General features: G+C 38.5%; 1 protein-coding gene across 1 annotated transcript in view; it reads right to left on the minus strand.

The window, feature by feature from the left end:
- map4l (microtubule associated protein 4 like) overlaps window positions 1-17,058 on the minus strand; it is a 105,681-nt gene that overhangs the window by 44,079 nt on the left and 44,544 nt on the right. The window contains exons 3-5 of the mRNA XM_014004445.1: window positions 15,470-15,556; window positions 11,631-11,870; window positions 5,203-6,423 (exon numbers count right to left, since the gene is read on the minus strand). Coding sequence (XP_013859899.1) covers window positions 5,203-6,423; window positions 11,631-11,870; window positions 15,470-15,556 — 1,548 coding nt within the window. The remainder of the gene's footprint in view (window positions 1-5,202; window positions 6,424-11,630; window positions 11,871-15,469; window positions 15,557-17,058) is intronic.

Here is a 17,058-nt window from a genome sequence, read left to right on the forward strand (position 1 = left end):
GGTCCACCGAGGGAATGAGGAAGACAGGAGGAGGGAGGGAGACAGGAATCCTGGAATAGACGAGCTACAGATGCTTAATGTTTTGAAGCAACAGATGAAGGTGAAACTAAATTAGACACAGAAGGAGGGGAAGCAGAGAGAAAAGGGGAAAAAACTGAGGTGAAAAATGGAAGGCAAGTAATATGCTGGAAAGAAAAGGAGGACAAGGAGCAAAAATATCTCTCAACCCCCACTAAAAAAATTGTAATAAAAATATCTACAACCCATTCCCTAACGCAGAGTCTCAGTTTGGACAACCAACTTGATCAGTGAATATATGTAACGTAACCAGCTGGATCACCTGGACCAGCTGGATTGGACCAACTCAGTCACAGTTGATATATTTAATTATATTTTAAGATACTGAGATAAATTATTTATAATAAAGTGAAGCATTTAGATCAGGGGTCCCCAAACTTTTCCCTGCAGGGCCACATAACATTTCCCTTCTCTGGTGGGGGGCTGGAGTCAGTTTGTAACAGAAAAAGTGTGACTATTGCAGGAGTGCCTAAATGTAAAAAATTATTGTTTTCCAGAAAGCACAATCAAATAACCTCTCTGGGTTCTTCACAGTATGTATTCTGCTGAGCTAACAGTCCTCTNTTGATGTAGATTATTCTCAACTAGTAGAAATACACAAACATATGACTACCCACGCTTGTTTTTCCATCGCAGTGTTTTCCAGCAACAGTTGTGGTAAATATTTTATAATCTCTGCAAGTCTTCATCTTGTCCTTATGAACACGTCATTAAAAGAAAATTGATGAACGTGATAATGTTTGCAGCAGTGCTACTAGTAAATGTTAGGTGTTGTACCATAATCATTTTATACTGCCACAAGATCGATTCACATTTTTCAGAAACTGGATCAAACCAGATTATTGAGTAAAAGGTACAAATAATTAGGTCCAAAGCTCTGCCCAACCGGTAGCCAAATGATTAGTGATTATTTTTATTGACTGACGGCGACATTTAGTGTTTGACATTTTCCMACACAATCAAAAAAACTACACTTCCTAAAAATAAAGATGAAGCACATAATTAAATTTGTGAGGTTGAAACAAAACAAAAATATGTCACCAAGCTTTTGAAATCAACTGTTCATTTTTAAATAAAGTGTTTTTTTGTAATAAAGATTAAACTCAAACGCAACATTACGTTTAAATGTTTTCTATTGTCTTCAGCAGCTGTTTACTGTTGCAGATGCAGTTACCCCATCATACACTCGATGGAGCCAATGAGCAGAGCTGGGACTCAACAACCACTGAACAACAGACCCACACTGCATCACWATMACCCGTCTGCAGYCTGCARTAGAGCTGGGCGATATGATCAAAATTTTATATCACGGTATTTTCAACATTTTCACTGGTTTCACGGTATTTGACGGTATTTTTCTTTTCATCACAGCTCAGCTGATAAAAAATGTACAAACCCTGCTTATTGAGGTTTTTTCTTTTACTGTACCTCTCTCTGTGTCACTGTTTCCCTCCTCTGTGTCTGTTCTTCTCTGACTGGTGGTTGGAGACAGTAGTCATGCATTTTGGTCCAGTCGTGAAGGAGGAGGGTTAAGAAAAGATTATGATCGGGTTTATTGTTTTATGTTATTTATTAAAGCTTATCAGCATGACTCACCTTGCACACCAGTCAACTCAACTCCACTACAAACTACTTCCTGCAGGCTTTTCACAATAGAACCACGTTAAGTCTCCATCAGCATAACGTCTCCATATTAACTACCAGTGTTAAATCTAACTGTGCACATCACTGAAGAGGTGTTTACTACATTCAGTGACGGTGAAAACAGGATGTTTTTTTAAACGTCAGTCAACATAAGCAGCGGAATCACCACTCGCAGCTGCAACTAGCTGCTCCAAACATTAGCATGCTAATGAACATAGCGGTGCAGCAAGGAAAAATGTCCCCCAGGAAACAACAGTTCACTGGCGGCCGTGACGAAACGTTCCGCTATTTAAACCGGAATGTCCAGTATTCAAATAATTCAAATCATAACAAAAATAAAAACCGGTATTCGGTACAAAACGGTATACCGCCCAGCACTAGCCTGCAGCCAATCACAACATACACATGTCCCCGGTGGGGTCTTAATTAACTTAGATTTAATCTCACTGACTCACCCACTATATATATACTATATATAATGCACACACACACGCACGCACGCACGCACACACACAGGTGACAGCACTTTGTTCTTTCTCTTGTTCACTTTAAATAAGGGTTAAAAACGCACTCATCAATATGAGAGAAAAAAGACTTGATGTTGGTTTGAAAAACAGGCCGATGAAGGACAGAGAGAAATATTTTTGGACATTTCACCGACTCCCAGACTGTCTGGTCAACAAAAACACTGTTGTTGTTTTCAGTCACTGATGAGGCAGAAAAATGTGAATCCAGCAAAAACCGAACCATGTTATATGAAGTTAATCTTATATCACTGAACACTATCACTGACTTTAGTTAATGAGCATTCCTACTGGCATATCCATGTCTTTTAATAAACACCAAAACACACAAAAGCTGCAAACTAATTAAAAACAACAGGTCACAGCAACAAAATCTGTTTTTTTTTTTTTTTTTTTGGGGGGGGGGCGCAAATGAAAAAGAGTGCTGTCAGCTGAAGCTTTCTGCTGCTAGAAAATTATTTAAAATTTTCAATTCTTACATATGACAACTAGGATTGAGCATAATCATATCGTGTGCAATTAATCATCAGAAAAACATTAATCGATTATTTTTTGGCACTTGATGATTAATACGATTAATGCCACCAGGCAGAGTCYGCTCGGTGCTCCTCTCCGCTTCAAATATGACAATTATTTAAAAAAAGGTTCTGTAATTTATCTATCAACACAATTTAAAAATAGATGTATGCCCTGGAGTCTGTAATTTTGACACAATTCGAAACAGATTTTTCTCAAGAGCAAATCTTTCCCACTAAATTGGTCATGTGACCAGGACATAAGGGACTCCAGGGGATTAATCATCAAATTAATCGTTATCGACTAAATACCACAATTAATCGTGATTAATTTTTTTGCCGATATTGCCCAACCCTAAAACAAACTAATATTAAATTTGGAGGTTTAAAATAAAAAAAATGATCTGACAGGTAGACAGTCATTTCCTTGTAGCTTTGAAAAGTGATGTGAAGAAAACAACAAAGCCTTATTAGTAATATTGACCTATATTGTGTAAAAAGTTATTGTAAGGAACTAAAATGGAATTTGGTTATCTCGGTAAATTTAAAAATAATGAAGTTGTACCTTTAGTTTAAATAGAGATTGATATTATGTAGCAAAGGTATTTGTTAGAGATGGTAAACAAAAATACAGATTAAACTAAATTAAGAGGAAAATTGTCTTACCTGTTGATGGAGGTCACACGAAACATACCGAGGAAAAAAGAAACAAAAAAACACATTTAGTTTTTTCAGTCTTAACTGAATTAAACATTCAAACATCAACTTTCACGTCACATCAATGTTTGTATTTCTACAGTATTTAAACAAAGCACAGAGTTGATTTATTATTTCAATAATATAGTTTCCAGAAGTTAAAAGATTCATCACTAATCAGARATTATGTCACTGTTCCACCTTGAAACTGAAAAGTGAGTATTATTAAGGAAAAAAGTTTTAATAATGTAAGGGAAAATAGAACAGTCATGTATCAAATATTAAATTGTGGTTAAGTGTTATGTGTGTGGAGGACAGTGAATTATAATAGAGAGAAAATTTATTTTAGAAGGCTATTGGCTGTAGTGACAGAGGATTAAAGGTTTAAACTGTAACGTTACATAACAAAAGAAGCAATAAGGTTTTCCTCTCTGTTTTCTCTGTCAGATCTGAACGTTATGCTGCAGAATACCAGCTGGGAGGTGCAATCGTTTTCACGGTCAGCTTTCCAGATTTGTGCCAATACGTTTAAAAGAGCTTGACACTTTAAGGTGTTTTGTCAATAATTTTGATAAAATGCTAAACAAGCAGATTCAAAAACACCTCAAAACCGTGTTTAGATACAACGGCTGGCCTTGGGAATAATATATGAATTAAATTTGCTTTAACAGATTTCAACTGAAGTGTTGCGCTCCAGTGTGTGGCTCTTTTTTTTCAGATATGTTGATCCATTCTAAATGTGGAAATACTCTTACACACAAGAGGCCATCCTCTGGCAGAAACTGTATGTGTGTCACGACAAACACTATGAGGATCACCGATGAACTTAAAAAAAAATCACATTCTACTTGGACATAAAGTTAGTAGTGAGTGTGCTACAGTGTCATCAAACTAGAATTATCTACATTTTTTTCTATATTTAAAAACACAGACAACCTGCATAAAAAGTTTTGCTAATTTTGCAACCTGCACTGCATTAAGTTATTGAAAAGACAGTTTGGATACATTTTAGTTTGCATTTACAGGACAAATCAACTTTAACCTGTTTCCACACACATTGTCCTTTGCAGAGATGATCAATAACTAGAGGTTTGAAAAGCTAAAAAGGCAACAGCAAACTGGCTTTGTCATGCAAGAACCTGGATTATGTGAATGCTTCTATAGACAAAAGGAGAGATTGAGAGATAAAACAGGCAGCTGATATTTAGATGAAACAGCAGAGCAAGCAGAGGAGCTATTTAAAACAGCAGGTCATATAAAACAGCTGTTATGATCATGGTTACTGATACACAGAAGCAAGCAGAGGGAAATCAAAAAGGACAACTTAAGACTTTAACCCTGTGGGTTTAGTCAGAAAGGGCCCGACCAGCAAAAAAACATTTGTGTCCCACTTTCATCAAGCCAGATTATAGATTAGGACTCAAATGTTTTTCCTCATAAATGACTTCCTGATTTCATCTTTTAAAATGTCAGCAAAGAGTTTTGAATAACTTTAATACACATGAATATCCTACAAATTAAATTACCAAATAYGGTTTGTCGGGCCCTGATTAATTCCTTCACAGGGAAAAGGATCGAACACCATACAGGGCTTGGTGCTCCATCCACAGGCTGAGCCATGCATACWAACAAACAAACAAACAAACAGACAAACAAGAAGTACTACTTCCTGCTGTCCTAATTTCTAATCTGTCCTGTTCTAACCAGCCACACGTTAGTTATATTCTTCCCTGTAGTTCACCAACCTTCCACTGGGGGGAGCTGTGTCGACGAGGACTCCCGGTGCTCTGAGTGTGCAAGGAGAGAGGGAGGGCCTGCTTGGGTGATGGCGGKAGGGGGTGTGGCTGAGCTAAGTGACACGGCAACACCTTTGGAAGGTGTGCCTGATGATGGGAGGGAGATGGTTTCATTCTTGGAAGGAGAGGAGGAGGAGAGGGCYGTGGTCGTGGGCGCTGCAGTGCCTGATGCCGTGCTAAGAGCAGGAGAGGCCGCGGACGACAGGAGCGTGGCCGAGGGGACAAACGGCTTGGCGTTAACGTTAAGGGCTGAGCTGACTGCAGCTTGTGTAGGAGCTGGGGGTGATGGGTGGGTGGAAGGAGTGAAAGCAGGAGGGCGGTCTGGAGTGATGTCTGCAGGGTTGAAAGAAGAAGAGGTTTGTGAAGAAAGGATGCCACTTTCTATCGGGGTGGACTTAGTGAGGGAAGAGGTTGCAATGGATGGGGTGTTGGTGATAGGGGTGGTGGTCTGTGAGTCGGGGGTGGAACCTGGAGGAGTCTGGAGGACTGAATCAAGGAAAGAGAAGGTCTGGGAGACTGGGCTCAGATTGTCCCCTGTCAGTAGAGCGAGACTAGCGCTACCATCTCCAGTTACACTCGTCTTACTGTGAGCACTGTGAGGTTCAAGCTTACTGCCTGAAACTTTCTCTTTGTCTGACTTGGGCCCATCTTTACCAGACAGAGGGTAACCATCTACACACATGGGCTCGTAGGCACGTGGAGAAGAATCGTTTCCAAAGCTAACATGGGAAGAGTTAGTGAAACTTGTGGGGATTTGGTCAGGGGCAGTTTCAGGAGCTGCAGCCCACTTAGGAGCAACTGCAGCTGGTGTTGGGGAGATGGGCTGCTGGGGAGCGCCCCACTCCTCTGGAAGTCTTGCCCGACTCTTAGTCTTTCTGCCTTTTACCCTACCCCCTCCTCCACTCTCTCTTATYTCCCACTCCCAGTTCTCCTCCTCGTCTTCGTCGGCCTCCACCTCCCTGCCGTCTTTCTCCCGCAGCCCGCGCTTGTCTGAGGGCCCCGTGTTATCCAAAAAGTCGTAGACCTCGTCATGGTCCTTCCTCTTCTTCTTCCGCCGCCGCTGCTTGCCGGCCTCTCCCCCTGTCCCCACTCTCTCTGGGCTGAGGGGTTCAGAGTTGGAGGACGTGGGACTGCTGTCGTCCATTGAGCCACTGGGGGAGAGGATGGGAGCTGCCGAGGGGGGGGGGGGGGGGGGGGGGTTTATCAGAGGAGGAACCAATCACATACTTTGTCAGAAAATGTGAGCTAAAAAGCAATCAGATTGTGGTTACTATAAGTGAGTTTTGGATTTAACAACACTTGTATCTTGGTACAAACTGATAGTAATGATTGTTCTCATCAAATTATTGTAGTTTGGGTAATCTGACTGTAAGTTGACAGTTTTAAGTAAATCAATTCATTTTCACTGCATCTTGAGCAACTGTTGACTAGACTACATACAGTCTACTTCAGCAAAACTTCATTCTTCATCACTTCGAAACCCAGTGAATGAAGAAATGGTGATACAACAGCTATAAAATATTAAAGATTTGTTTGAGATGTTTTTATGGTCTTAATTGAGAGCTCTGAGTAGTTGCTTGACTCCCGTAAAGAAGACAGACATTATTATCAAGAAGCTCTGTATACAGTTAAACTTCCAAAAACCTGAACACTACATGACATATGGTCAATAAAAGATATTGCAAGTAGAGAAAAGCATCAATATTGAAATACCGGAAAAATAAGTAATACCGATACGATTAGTAGTATCAATTAAATTTTAACCATATCTATCCCTAGTCCACATAGTGTTTTTTTCTGCAAAACAAACTTCTTCTGCTGTCACTCCAAGGTCATTTTTTGGTACGTTTTTGTTAATTTGGCAAACTGAGATTCTGAGAAACATTAATGCATCTGTACACATTGCACCTACCCACAATTGCTTTAAAACCACACAAATAAGACTTTCTAATTTTTTTTCATCTTGCATAATTTGACTTTTTCGCTGTTAAACTTTGACAACAAGAAGATAAAACTAATTGATTTGACAGGTAATGATAAACAATGTAACAAAATAAAATACTGACCAATATAATTATTTTAGGAGAATTTTAGCCATGCTAGGAATGTTCTTTCATTGTATTTTGATGTCATTTATGTCAGCTTTATTGCCACCCAGTGGTGTGGCATGGGTATTTTAGCAGTTTTGATGGCATTTTTATAAGCAGAAAAAAATATTGGTTAAATATTTATTACAAAAACTGACCAGTGTTGGCATAATGAGTCATAAAGAGGAAGTTATTGTTATTTACATTAAATTACATGCAAAATTATATGCAGTTTGAAGAAAATTTGGCAATTTATCATCTGGCAACAAGCTTGTTTTGTTCATGAGTGTGTTCTTTTGAAAAGTTGATTTTTATTGGTCTGAAGTGATATAACTGGGAAGTTCTGCTCTATAATCAACAAGGAGAATGCCTCAGCTTCACAATGATGCCAAACATTATACAAAGGGGTATCCTAGTGCTACAGCATAAATGGTCAACATCAAAAGAAATGATAAGACTTACAGGACAAAGGTAAATTTCTGAAGACATACTTGTAAGAAAACTTTGATTCAAAGTTTGATTAGGAAGATTATTGACTATTTTAGTTACTGCGATCAATCAACTGTAGCAATATTATCGCTTATCTTGCACTACAGCCTGTGCTCATTCAGACCCCTTTTTGCCAACATGGGTCACAAAGGTTTCATTTGTATTTGTGAGAAGAGTGACACAACGGCAATCTTAGTTTAGCTAAAGATATGAATCTGGGAGAAATATTTAAAAAAAACTCATCTTGCCTTGTGTCTAAGCAGATTGTTATGGTTCACATTTTCTGATGGAAAAGCAGGTGCTGCAGCAGACGCTAGGATAAAACGCATTCAAGCTGCTTTTTCCAATACAGATAATACACTTATTACACATACTGCACATTCAGTCTAATACATATTTTACCACACAAATCAACAACAGCCTTTCCATACAAGCACAGCAACAGTAACCATAGTCTGACTGCTTTTTAGCACTTTTTCAACATTTAGAACATTTACCATGTCATGTATGTGAAGGTGCCTGATTTTGCAAAGACAAAAGAATTGCTTATTTATTCTCATTTGCTATTTTTTAATTGCTCTACATTGGCATTTGCTGATGTTTTACATGTTATCAGGTAATGTGAGTTAGCACTATGTGATTGTGTCCCAGTAGCAACACGCTGTTTCTGCTGTTGATTAAGTTGCTCATTAAAAGCCACGCAGAAGCAAACGAGGTGTGCTTCAGGTCAGGTAAACATTGTGGAAGTTTGATGTGTTTCTCATTCTTTCCTTTTCATCATTGTCATAGAGAACAAAGCTGCTCTTCTGAAGTGAGCCGGCACACACACACACACACACACACACACACACACGCACACACACACACAAAAAAAAGACAAACTAAACAATACGAGCAAAACAAGCACGCTGGGAGCAGCAGAGCTTCGAAGCAACTTAACAAGACGAATAAGTCAAGCACATATCATACAGGACGTAACATGCATAATCTAGTCAAATGTGTACACATCTGAAGAGTCGCGACAACAAATGTAAAGCGACGTCTTAAACAAAACGAGTGTAAAACTGAATCACAAAACAAGGGCACACAGAGGCACTAACAAACCCAAATATTCAGTTWGCGCTGACGTGAACTTCCTATTTGTCTGTTCTTGTTCTGCTACCACATTATYACAGCTGGATATGGCTTGCTCCCTCTGAAACCATATTTCTCAACAATAACTGACAAGCATCTTGTAAAGTTCCAAATAAACAGAGCGAGGGAGAAGAATGCACAGATAGAAGTGTATGACCTGAACTCCTCTCTCTCTCTCTTTCTCTCTCTCAGTCTGCTTATTTATTCTTCTTCCTGTGTTACATGTTGTTCCATCTCAGTTTTCAGCATCCTGTCCCTGAACACCCCTGCCTAACAGGGGATGTAGAGAACATTGGGTTTCCTTTCAAATCTGCCACCTCTGCCTGCACTGGAAATAAAATWAATTACTTGGTTTGGGTCTGTGATGTGAAATTTCATTTGGTATAAACTTGAAAATGACAAAGCATTTAGAAGTGCTTCAGTCAGAAAGTCTGCTGAAATTCATGACATGCACGCAGATCTGTGATGCATGTGATGGCATTTGTGTTGTCAAATAAAAAAAAACAACAACTATTTTCCAATATATACAGTATTTTCAGGATTGATTTGTTGCCTTCCTAAAGTGAGACAGCTCCCACAACTTTAAACTTATGCTTAGCTTGCCAACAAAAAAAGAGTTTATATTAACTGTATTTTTAATATCTTCATATTGTTTAACCTGACACACATTAATGAAAAGAAGTAAATTAAATTAAAGCTGTTTAGGGAAAACTGTATGCTACTAGCAAATCTGATCAACTCTGCTGTGACAAGTATATTAGTATCCATTATATAAGTATAATGAGGAAAATCATTGTTTTCAGAAGTGTTTTTTGTGTGTTTTTTTCTGCACAGGTTGATTTATACAGCAGGGTGTGAAAGTTTGGGCAGCGTTGTTAATTTTCCTGATTTATCTTTATAAATCATTGATTGTTTGGATAAAAAAATCTGTTAAATATATCATATAGGAGACAAACACAGTGATATTTGAGAAGTGAAATGAAGTTTATATGATTTACAGAAAGTGTGCAATAATTGGTTAAACAAAATTAGGTAGGTGCATAAATTTGGGCACACAAAAAAACACACCAAAAAACAACCTTAACTCAATATTTAGTAGCTCCTCCTTTCACAGAAATAACAGCCTCTAAACACTTCCTACAGCTTCTAATGAGAGTCTGGATTGTGGCTGAAGGGATTTTAGACCTTTTAGGTCTAATTTTGTTTAACTAAACCACAGTAAAAACAGAAGTGATAGAGCTGCAACATCTGCAAAGCATGCTCAGCTAAATATCTAATTATCCCTAGATTAGTGATGAACCTTTCTTTAATGTTTTTTTTTTCAGTATAAGAGGAAAATAATCCAAGAAGCAGTTGCAGGTGAAATATCCAGGATTGGGTCTGACACCCTCACCCCCATGTGCTGCTATAAATCAAGCTAAACTTCTTATCAGTCTTTAATATCAACACTGTTAGACTTTATTTCCTGCAATAAGTGCTTCAGTTTTTTCTTACAATGATTGTTCACCAGAGCATCTGCCACAATATTTCCATTAGATTAGGCCCTGAATCTTTGAAAACGATAGTGTTGTTCCTTTACGATTCATACTTTTCTCAGCAGAAATGCCTCATTGTGTGGCTGCACGAACACCATGCTGTTGACTGTTCTTACAAGCTGAAGATGGAAAATGTGAAAGAACTGACGGCTGTCATCAACACTCAGAGAATTTTGTATTTTTTTTTTACAGAGTCACTGCAGGTTCTCTGTGCGAAGGAGTTTTAAAATAGCAGCTTTTTGGCCATATCACCACAGTCTGTTCTCTGAAAATTTAATGAACAATGGGAAGTTATTTTTAGAGCCAAACAAGCACAGATGCAGGTTTTTGCCATTAGAGCAGCCACTGAGAGACACTATTCTGCAGAAACAAAACTTTTGGACTGATGGATGTTTTATATACYTTTTCTCTTTGACTCTGGTTTTCAGGTTTTTATGCAATCTATGTCACTAATCTGCATCACGCATAACTGAAGCAGAAGGCCTTAAAATATAAAAGCTATCTTTATAAATTAATAAAGTAAAAGCAACCAAGCTATAAATAGATCCTGCAGCCTAATATGTAGAATTAGATATTTTAGTTCACGTTGGCAGGATTTTTGTTGAGCATCAGGAAGCACCTGAATGTCAAACAGCAGCACTAGATTGGTAGGTACTTGGTAGAGCTACCACATGTAGGATGCACAAGTCATGATAGGCCGCTTCCCCCCCCTTGGGTAAATGTTTTTGTTGCTTGGCAACCACATAATTAGCTGATGTTCAGCTTGTACACCCTTGTGCGGCAATTGATTATAATAAACATTAACAATTAATGATAAAAAGGCACCTAGCAGCGTYTAACTCTGCTACAGGGAGCTGTTTTCTCCTCAGACTGCAGCACACACTGAAGACATGGACGCTGCAGACGTTAGTGGATAAAGAGAGAGCGTGAAGCTATGAGGAGTCCGGCGATGCTGAAGTTGCACAGGGGACGGTGGAAACAGCTAGAAAAGGCTGCCCTCTGCTGCTGAAACTGTGTCCTGTGTCATCAGGCTGCTTCCATTCTCCACGCTGCAGAAACTCAGACCTGCTTTTATTGTTTTACACTTCCCCCTCCACACAATGAGACCTGAAGCCGAGCCTCTCTCTGGTACCTGCAGGGTGGTCCGCCGAGTGGATTCCCGGGCCACCGGTTGAAAACGGATCAGTGGTGTTAAAAGTACCGCTCCCGCTGATGTTACTGGGGGGCTTGKTCTCCACACCGAACAGGCCAGAACTCTTCTGGGCGTCCACCGCAGGACTCATCCCAGTCTGGCCCAAACTGGAGCTCATAGTGGTCTGGAAGGGTGGCAGGCTGGAGCCCAGGGTCATACCCATCCCAGACTGAGAGAAACCTGATGAAGAGAAGGAACACACAAACAGCCTATGAAAAGTGAGGACCTCTTCATGTTCAGAGGATCAGTGTGATCTAGTCTCATCTAGTAAGAAAACAATTTATTGTCCACGTATTTATTGAACATAATGATTCAACAACTTGTACAACTTGTATGGTTTTAGTCTGTTGGTATGAGATGTTCTTAATATTTGACACGTTGTTTCTTTTTTATTTATTCTTTTTGACAAGTTTAAGTTAATCAATTTTGGCAAAATGGCAAAATGTCATGTGCTGTTTATCACCTGAGCTGGTATTGGTGCTATTTTAAGACCTGGTGAAGACAAAACAATTTTAGTACAAATAACTAAAACCATAAAATGGACCCATAATTAGACAAAATGCCCACATTTTGTGAATTATATTGTTTAGATTTGACATTTTCAAGACATTACTATAGATGATGGCTCAACTGTGGACAGTTCTTGGAACTAATATGCAGCAGAATAATAATTTAGTTTCTTTGTGGAATATAAATAACTTAAAAAATCATTTTAGAACATTAAGCCTATAGAAACTAGAGTTATTTTTCATGACATCAGGCTTATTTAAACTTAGATATAACCATCTTTGTTTCCAAACAGGTAGTAGCAAAGACCCGAGCCCACAACAATTTTTAGGTGATAATATTGCTATCAGGTCAAATAAACAAGATCATAGTAATAATATTCCTCAAGCTACTTTTATCCATTAAGTACACTAACCACACTCCTTTGTAACAAGTAAGGCAAAAAAAATGTTGTTAGAAGTCATTTTTTAACCACTGGTTAATCCCATTTAACCGGTGGGGTTAAATGGGTTAAATCTGAAAATCATTTCAAGACCCCACCTTGACGTTTCAAGACCTAGAGTGGGGTCCCAACCCCAACTTTGGGAACCACTGATCTAATTTGCAACAGAGTAATAANTAATAATAATGCATTAGTCTTATAAAGTGCTTTCGAGAACCTCAAAGACACTCTACAACTAACTTATTTAGCACCTCTTAAAAGTAACCAGCTTTTTTTTTTTGGCGACAAGCAGATCTAAAAGGAACACAACATAAATTATGAACAATTTATGGGTCATAAAATATTGTTTTTTATGTAAAAACAAGCAACAACTAAATCTGAGGTTGACCCCTGGTCTTTTCTCAGTGCCAGCTTCATAAATCACATGAATATACTTTGGCTGCAGCCGCTCTGTGAACAATCAGCAAACGTTAGTTTCAGTTTAACCTCGTGACAGAGCTGTAGAGCAGCTGAAGAAATTTATAGTTATTAGAGGTTAGTACTGATGTTAAAAGCACAACAATATATTTTTAGGTTTTCCTTTTTATAATGTTGACWRTGTTTWATCTATTATGTTTTGATTGAAATAGGTTCMGTTACATGTCTGAATTATATGACAACACATAATCAACCGTTAYGAGAACAGTAGSTGAGAATTTTGTCTGAATGCCTGTGATTCAGCCGTAGGTCAGGAGGGGGCGAACGCAGCCATTGAAGAACGTATAAATTGATTAACTTCCTGGTTTTTCGCCAGTGTGGTTTCCTGTCAGCTCCGGTAACATTAAACCTCACTCAGTTCCAGAATTCTGGTGTTGTATGGTTTGATTCCTTCTACAAATCATTTTATTTAACAATGTTGGGTTTAATATCGACTTCACTTTATTGAATACGTATTTTTCTTACACAGCGTTAACCCATTTTTATTTATTTCTAATGTGTAAGCTCTGTGTTTTTTCCAACAGAAAAAAAAGACATACCAGATTGATTAGATTCAAGCCTGAGGTCTTACACGTCATTGTGTAAACAACATGTTCCACTGATGGACAAGACGCTTCAATAAAAAACACCTGAACAAACACARTAAAACCCTGATAACACAACCTGAAAAATAATTACCTGATCAAACTGGAACAAACCAACTGTTCTCCTATTGAAATACTTAAGCAGTTTTACATTTGTCCATCACAGTTCATTAGAATTTGTTTCTGCCTCTAAATGTCCTGGAACTGAGCATGTGTTATATGCAAAGAATAACATGAAACACAATCAATAAACCAGCATATTTGCCTAAACAATCACTTTACGGTTCTATGATGTTAGAATAAATGTTGCTTCTAGCAGCCCTGAAAGAAGATGTAAATGGTGTGTGTGTGTGGAATAACAGAGATTTCTAGGACAAAGATAAAGCCTCTAACGCAGTGACCCACATACATATGGCAGCTTTGAGTCTGAAGCAGYGCACAGAAGAAGAGCTGAAACCGAGCTAAACAGTAGACTGCTGTAAGGTGTTTTATCTTCTAGGTTGTTTAAATTTCCCTTTATTTTCATTGAAAAACTGTAAAGTTAGCATCGAATAAGATTCAAAATTTGATCCATTTGTTTTGATTTGCAGTAAATTCAGATTGAAATAGAGAAAAGATAAAAAGCAGCAACAACCAGGCTTTACAGGTTAAAGTGTGGAGAAGCGATGACTCAGCGTGATGCTGTGTTTTGTCTTGGTCAAGCTCAACACACCAGTCGACCCAACAATCATAAGGAGAGAAACAGAAACAGATAGACGATACAAAAAAAAAAAAAAGAGAATACTAACAGAAAAACAACAGCCAAAGAAACAGTAGTTTTGTTTGTGGATTTTGCAACTAATCAGTGTTGGGCATCACTAATCTAAAAATGAGTTCCACTAGCCCTAAAGCACTAACTCAAATATTTAGGTCCCCTAATTCTAAAGCACTAACACACTGAAAATTTTTAGCAAAAGCTAATTTTAAAGCACTAAAATAACCCAGGTGGCCCATGGAACATTCTTTAACAGACAATATGAGTCACATATTGTCATGTTACTCTCTTAAGACTTATCATTGACATTCCACAGCTGTATTTGAGTTTATATATTGTCAACATGTCACCTAGTGGAGAAGTGACACACATGTGAACAAAATGTGTGACAGCTTTTACCCTCAGCTGTTAACGATAACGTTGATCTATAACCTTTAWAGATCTCAGTTTGTGCTTCTAAATTTAGCCTATAAATTTAGTAAGTGCTAATCCACTAATAAATTCTAAAATTAGCAAAAGCCCTAAAGCACTAATCAGGAAATTAGTYCCCCTATTAGTGCTTTAGTGCTTTAGGGGAACTTTGCCCACCACTGCAGCTAATTTATATCTGAAACATTTTTTTTCTCTCATACTGTCGGTCCCTCCTTGCAGATTTGATCCACATTTTAAAAACATTTTTCAATAAATAGAAGTTATAAAAGTCATGTTCCTGTCTTAGCTTTAAAAAGTGACATTTATGTTATGGAAAACATCTTGAATCAAACACATCAAAAACTGTTGATCACATGATTATTTGGAGTTTCAAAATCTTTTTTTAATCTTCTGATACAAGATGAGTCTGTGTGTGTGGGGGAGAATTTGTGTGTCCGTTCAAGATGGCTGCCACAGACAGCTGATATTAAAAATACGAACTAAAATGAATAYAATCCAGTCAGTTTGACAGATATTGAACTTAAATACGCTGTGGTGGTAGCTGAGACTGATTCCCAACACACATGCTGAGCTGCACTCTCACCGGACAGGTAGTCGGATCCAAAGGCGGGCTGTCCCGGTGGGTCCTGGCGTCCACCTGACGTCATCATCRTTGACATCATCCCAGGGCCTGAGGGAGAGAAAATGCGAAACGAGCTTCAAACTTTTGTTTTGTTAAACTTCATCCGATGGTCAAGAACGCGCTGTCATCCGGGAGCTGAGCAGCGTTGAACCTGACGCCTCTCCAACCTGCAGCTGAGTTTCTCTGTCACCCTGCTCTGTCAGCTGTTGGCCCATCAGACAGGTGCTGCTTCAAAACCCCCTCTTTGTCTGTGTGTGTGTGTGTGTGTGCGTGTGTGTGCGTGTGTGTGCGTGTGTGTGCGTGTGTCACATGTTTTGACAGTGAGGCGAGCAGACACAGCATGTCGCTGAAGGAAACATCACCATGGTTACACCAAAAGGAGGGAGACAGCATCTGCGGTTCCCATGGCGACACTTGCCGTCGGCSAACGTTTCCTGGAGGTCGGAAGACGCCACCCGCTGAAGCACGCGCACCAGGACACACACTCGCAGGCATTGGAAAGTAAAGTCAAAGTTTATAAATACACACATGTTTCACAGTGCTGTGAAAGMCAGGGGGAGTCGCCTCCCAGCTGATTAATGAGAGGATGGGAGCTGCTGGTGGAGAGAGGACTCGCTGAACTGATTCCATTAACTCCCATTAGGCACAAATTAAATAAAACTCGTTTCCTATTTTCATAACAGTAAAGGCTGTATAATCACAGGACAGAATATTTATTCGGGATCCGAACAGTGGATATGCTTTTAAAATCTTACCAAAGTGAAGAAGGTAGAATAAGTCCCTGAAATGTAATAAAATAACTAGAAAATTTGCATTTTCTGTCAAACTTACACAAAGCTGAGTGCTGAAATTTTCTCAAGAAGATGAAGCTGAATTGTTAAAGCTGAAAGAAGCAGAACACTAGCTAAAAGTAGTAAAGTATTAATAAAAACCTAAAAGAAATAAAACAATAGGTAAAAAGAACTAGCAAAAATAGCTAAAGGTAGCAGAACATTAGCAAAAAACTAGAAGACAATAATACATTATTCACACTTAGAAAACGGATAAATTATTTCTTTGATGTAACAATGATTCTTAATAAATCTTATACCTGGTACCTGATTGGCACCTGGAGGTAACAGAAGCTCAAAACAAGTGTCAATAGCAACAACAAAATAAGCTGTTTGGCAGAGAAGATTTGGCAACTTGTTGTGAACAACATACTGAGCTCTACTGCTCATCCCACAAATGCATGTTCCTTACAAATGTGGCACCATTTAAAGGGGAAATTAACAGCTTTCCAACATTATAAGATTTCATGCCAAAAAGCGTTGTTCCAACAAAGATATAATCTACTAAACACTATTTTCATTACTTTTTGTGCTAAATAAAATAGCAAATTTCAAAAAGAACAATGGGTCTCATGCAAGAACCGTTAGTACACACAGATTTGTTCTTAAGTTGTGCGTACGAGTGATTTAGGAGAATTTGTGGCATTCACCAATGTTTCCGTATTCTAAGATTTTTTTCAGATAAGAACAAAATTTACGAGTGGTCCAGACCTGTCGTAT

The sequence above is a fragment of the Austrofundulus limnaeus genome, unplaced genomic scaffold, assembly GCF_001266775.1.
Source record: "Austrofundulus limnaeus strain Quisiro unplaced genomic scaffold, Austrofundulus_limnaeus-1.0 Scaffold24, whole genome shotgun sequence".
NCBI classification, from domain to species: Eukaryota; Metazoa; Chordata; class Actinopteri; order Cyprinodontiformes; family Rivulidae; genus Austrofundulus; species Austrofundulus limnaeus.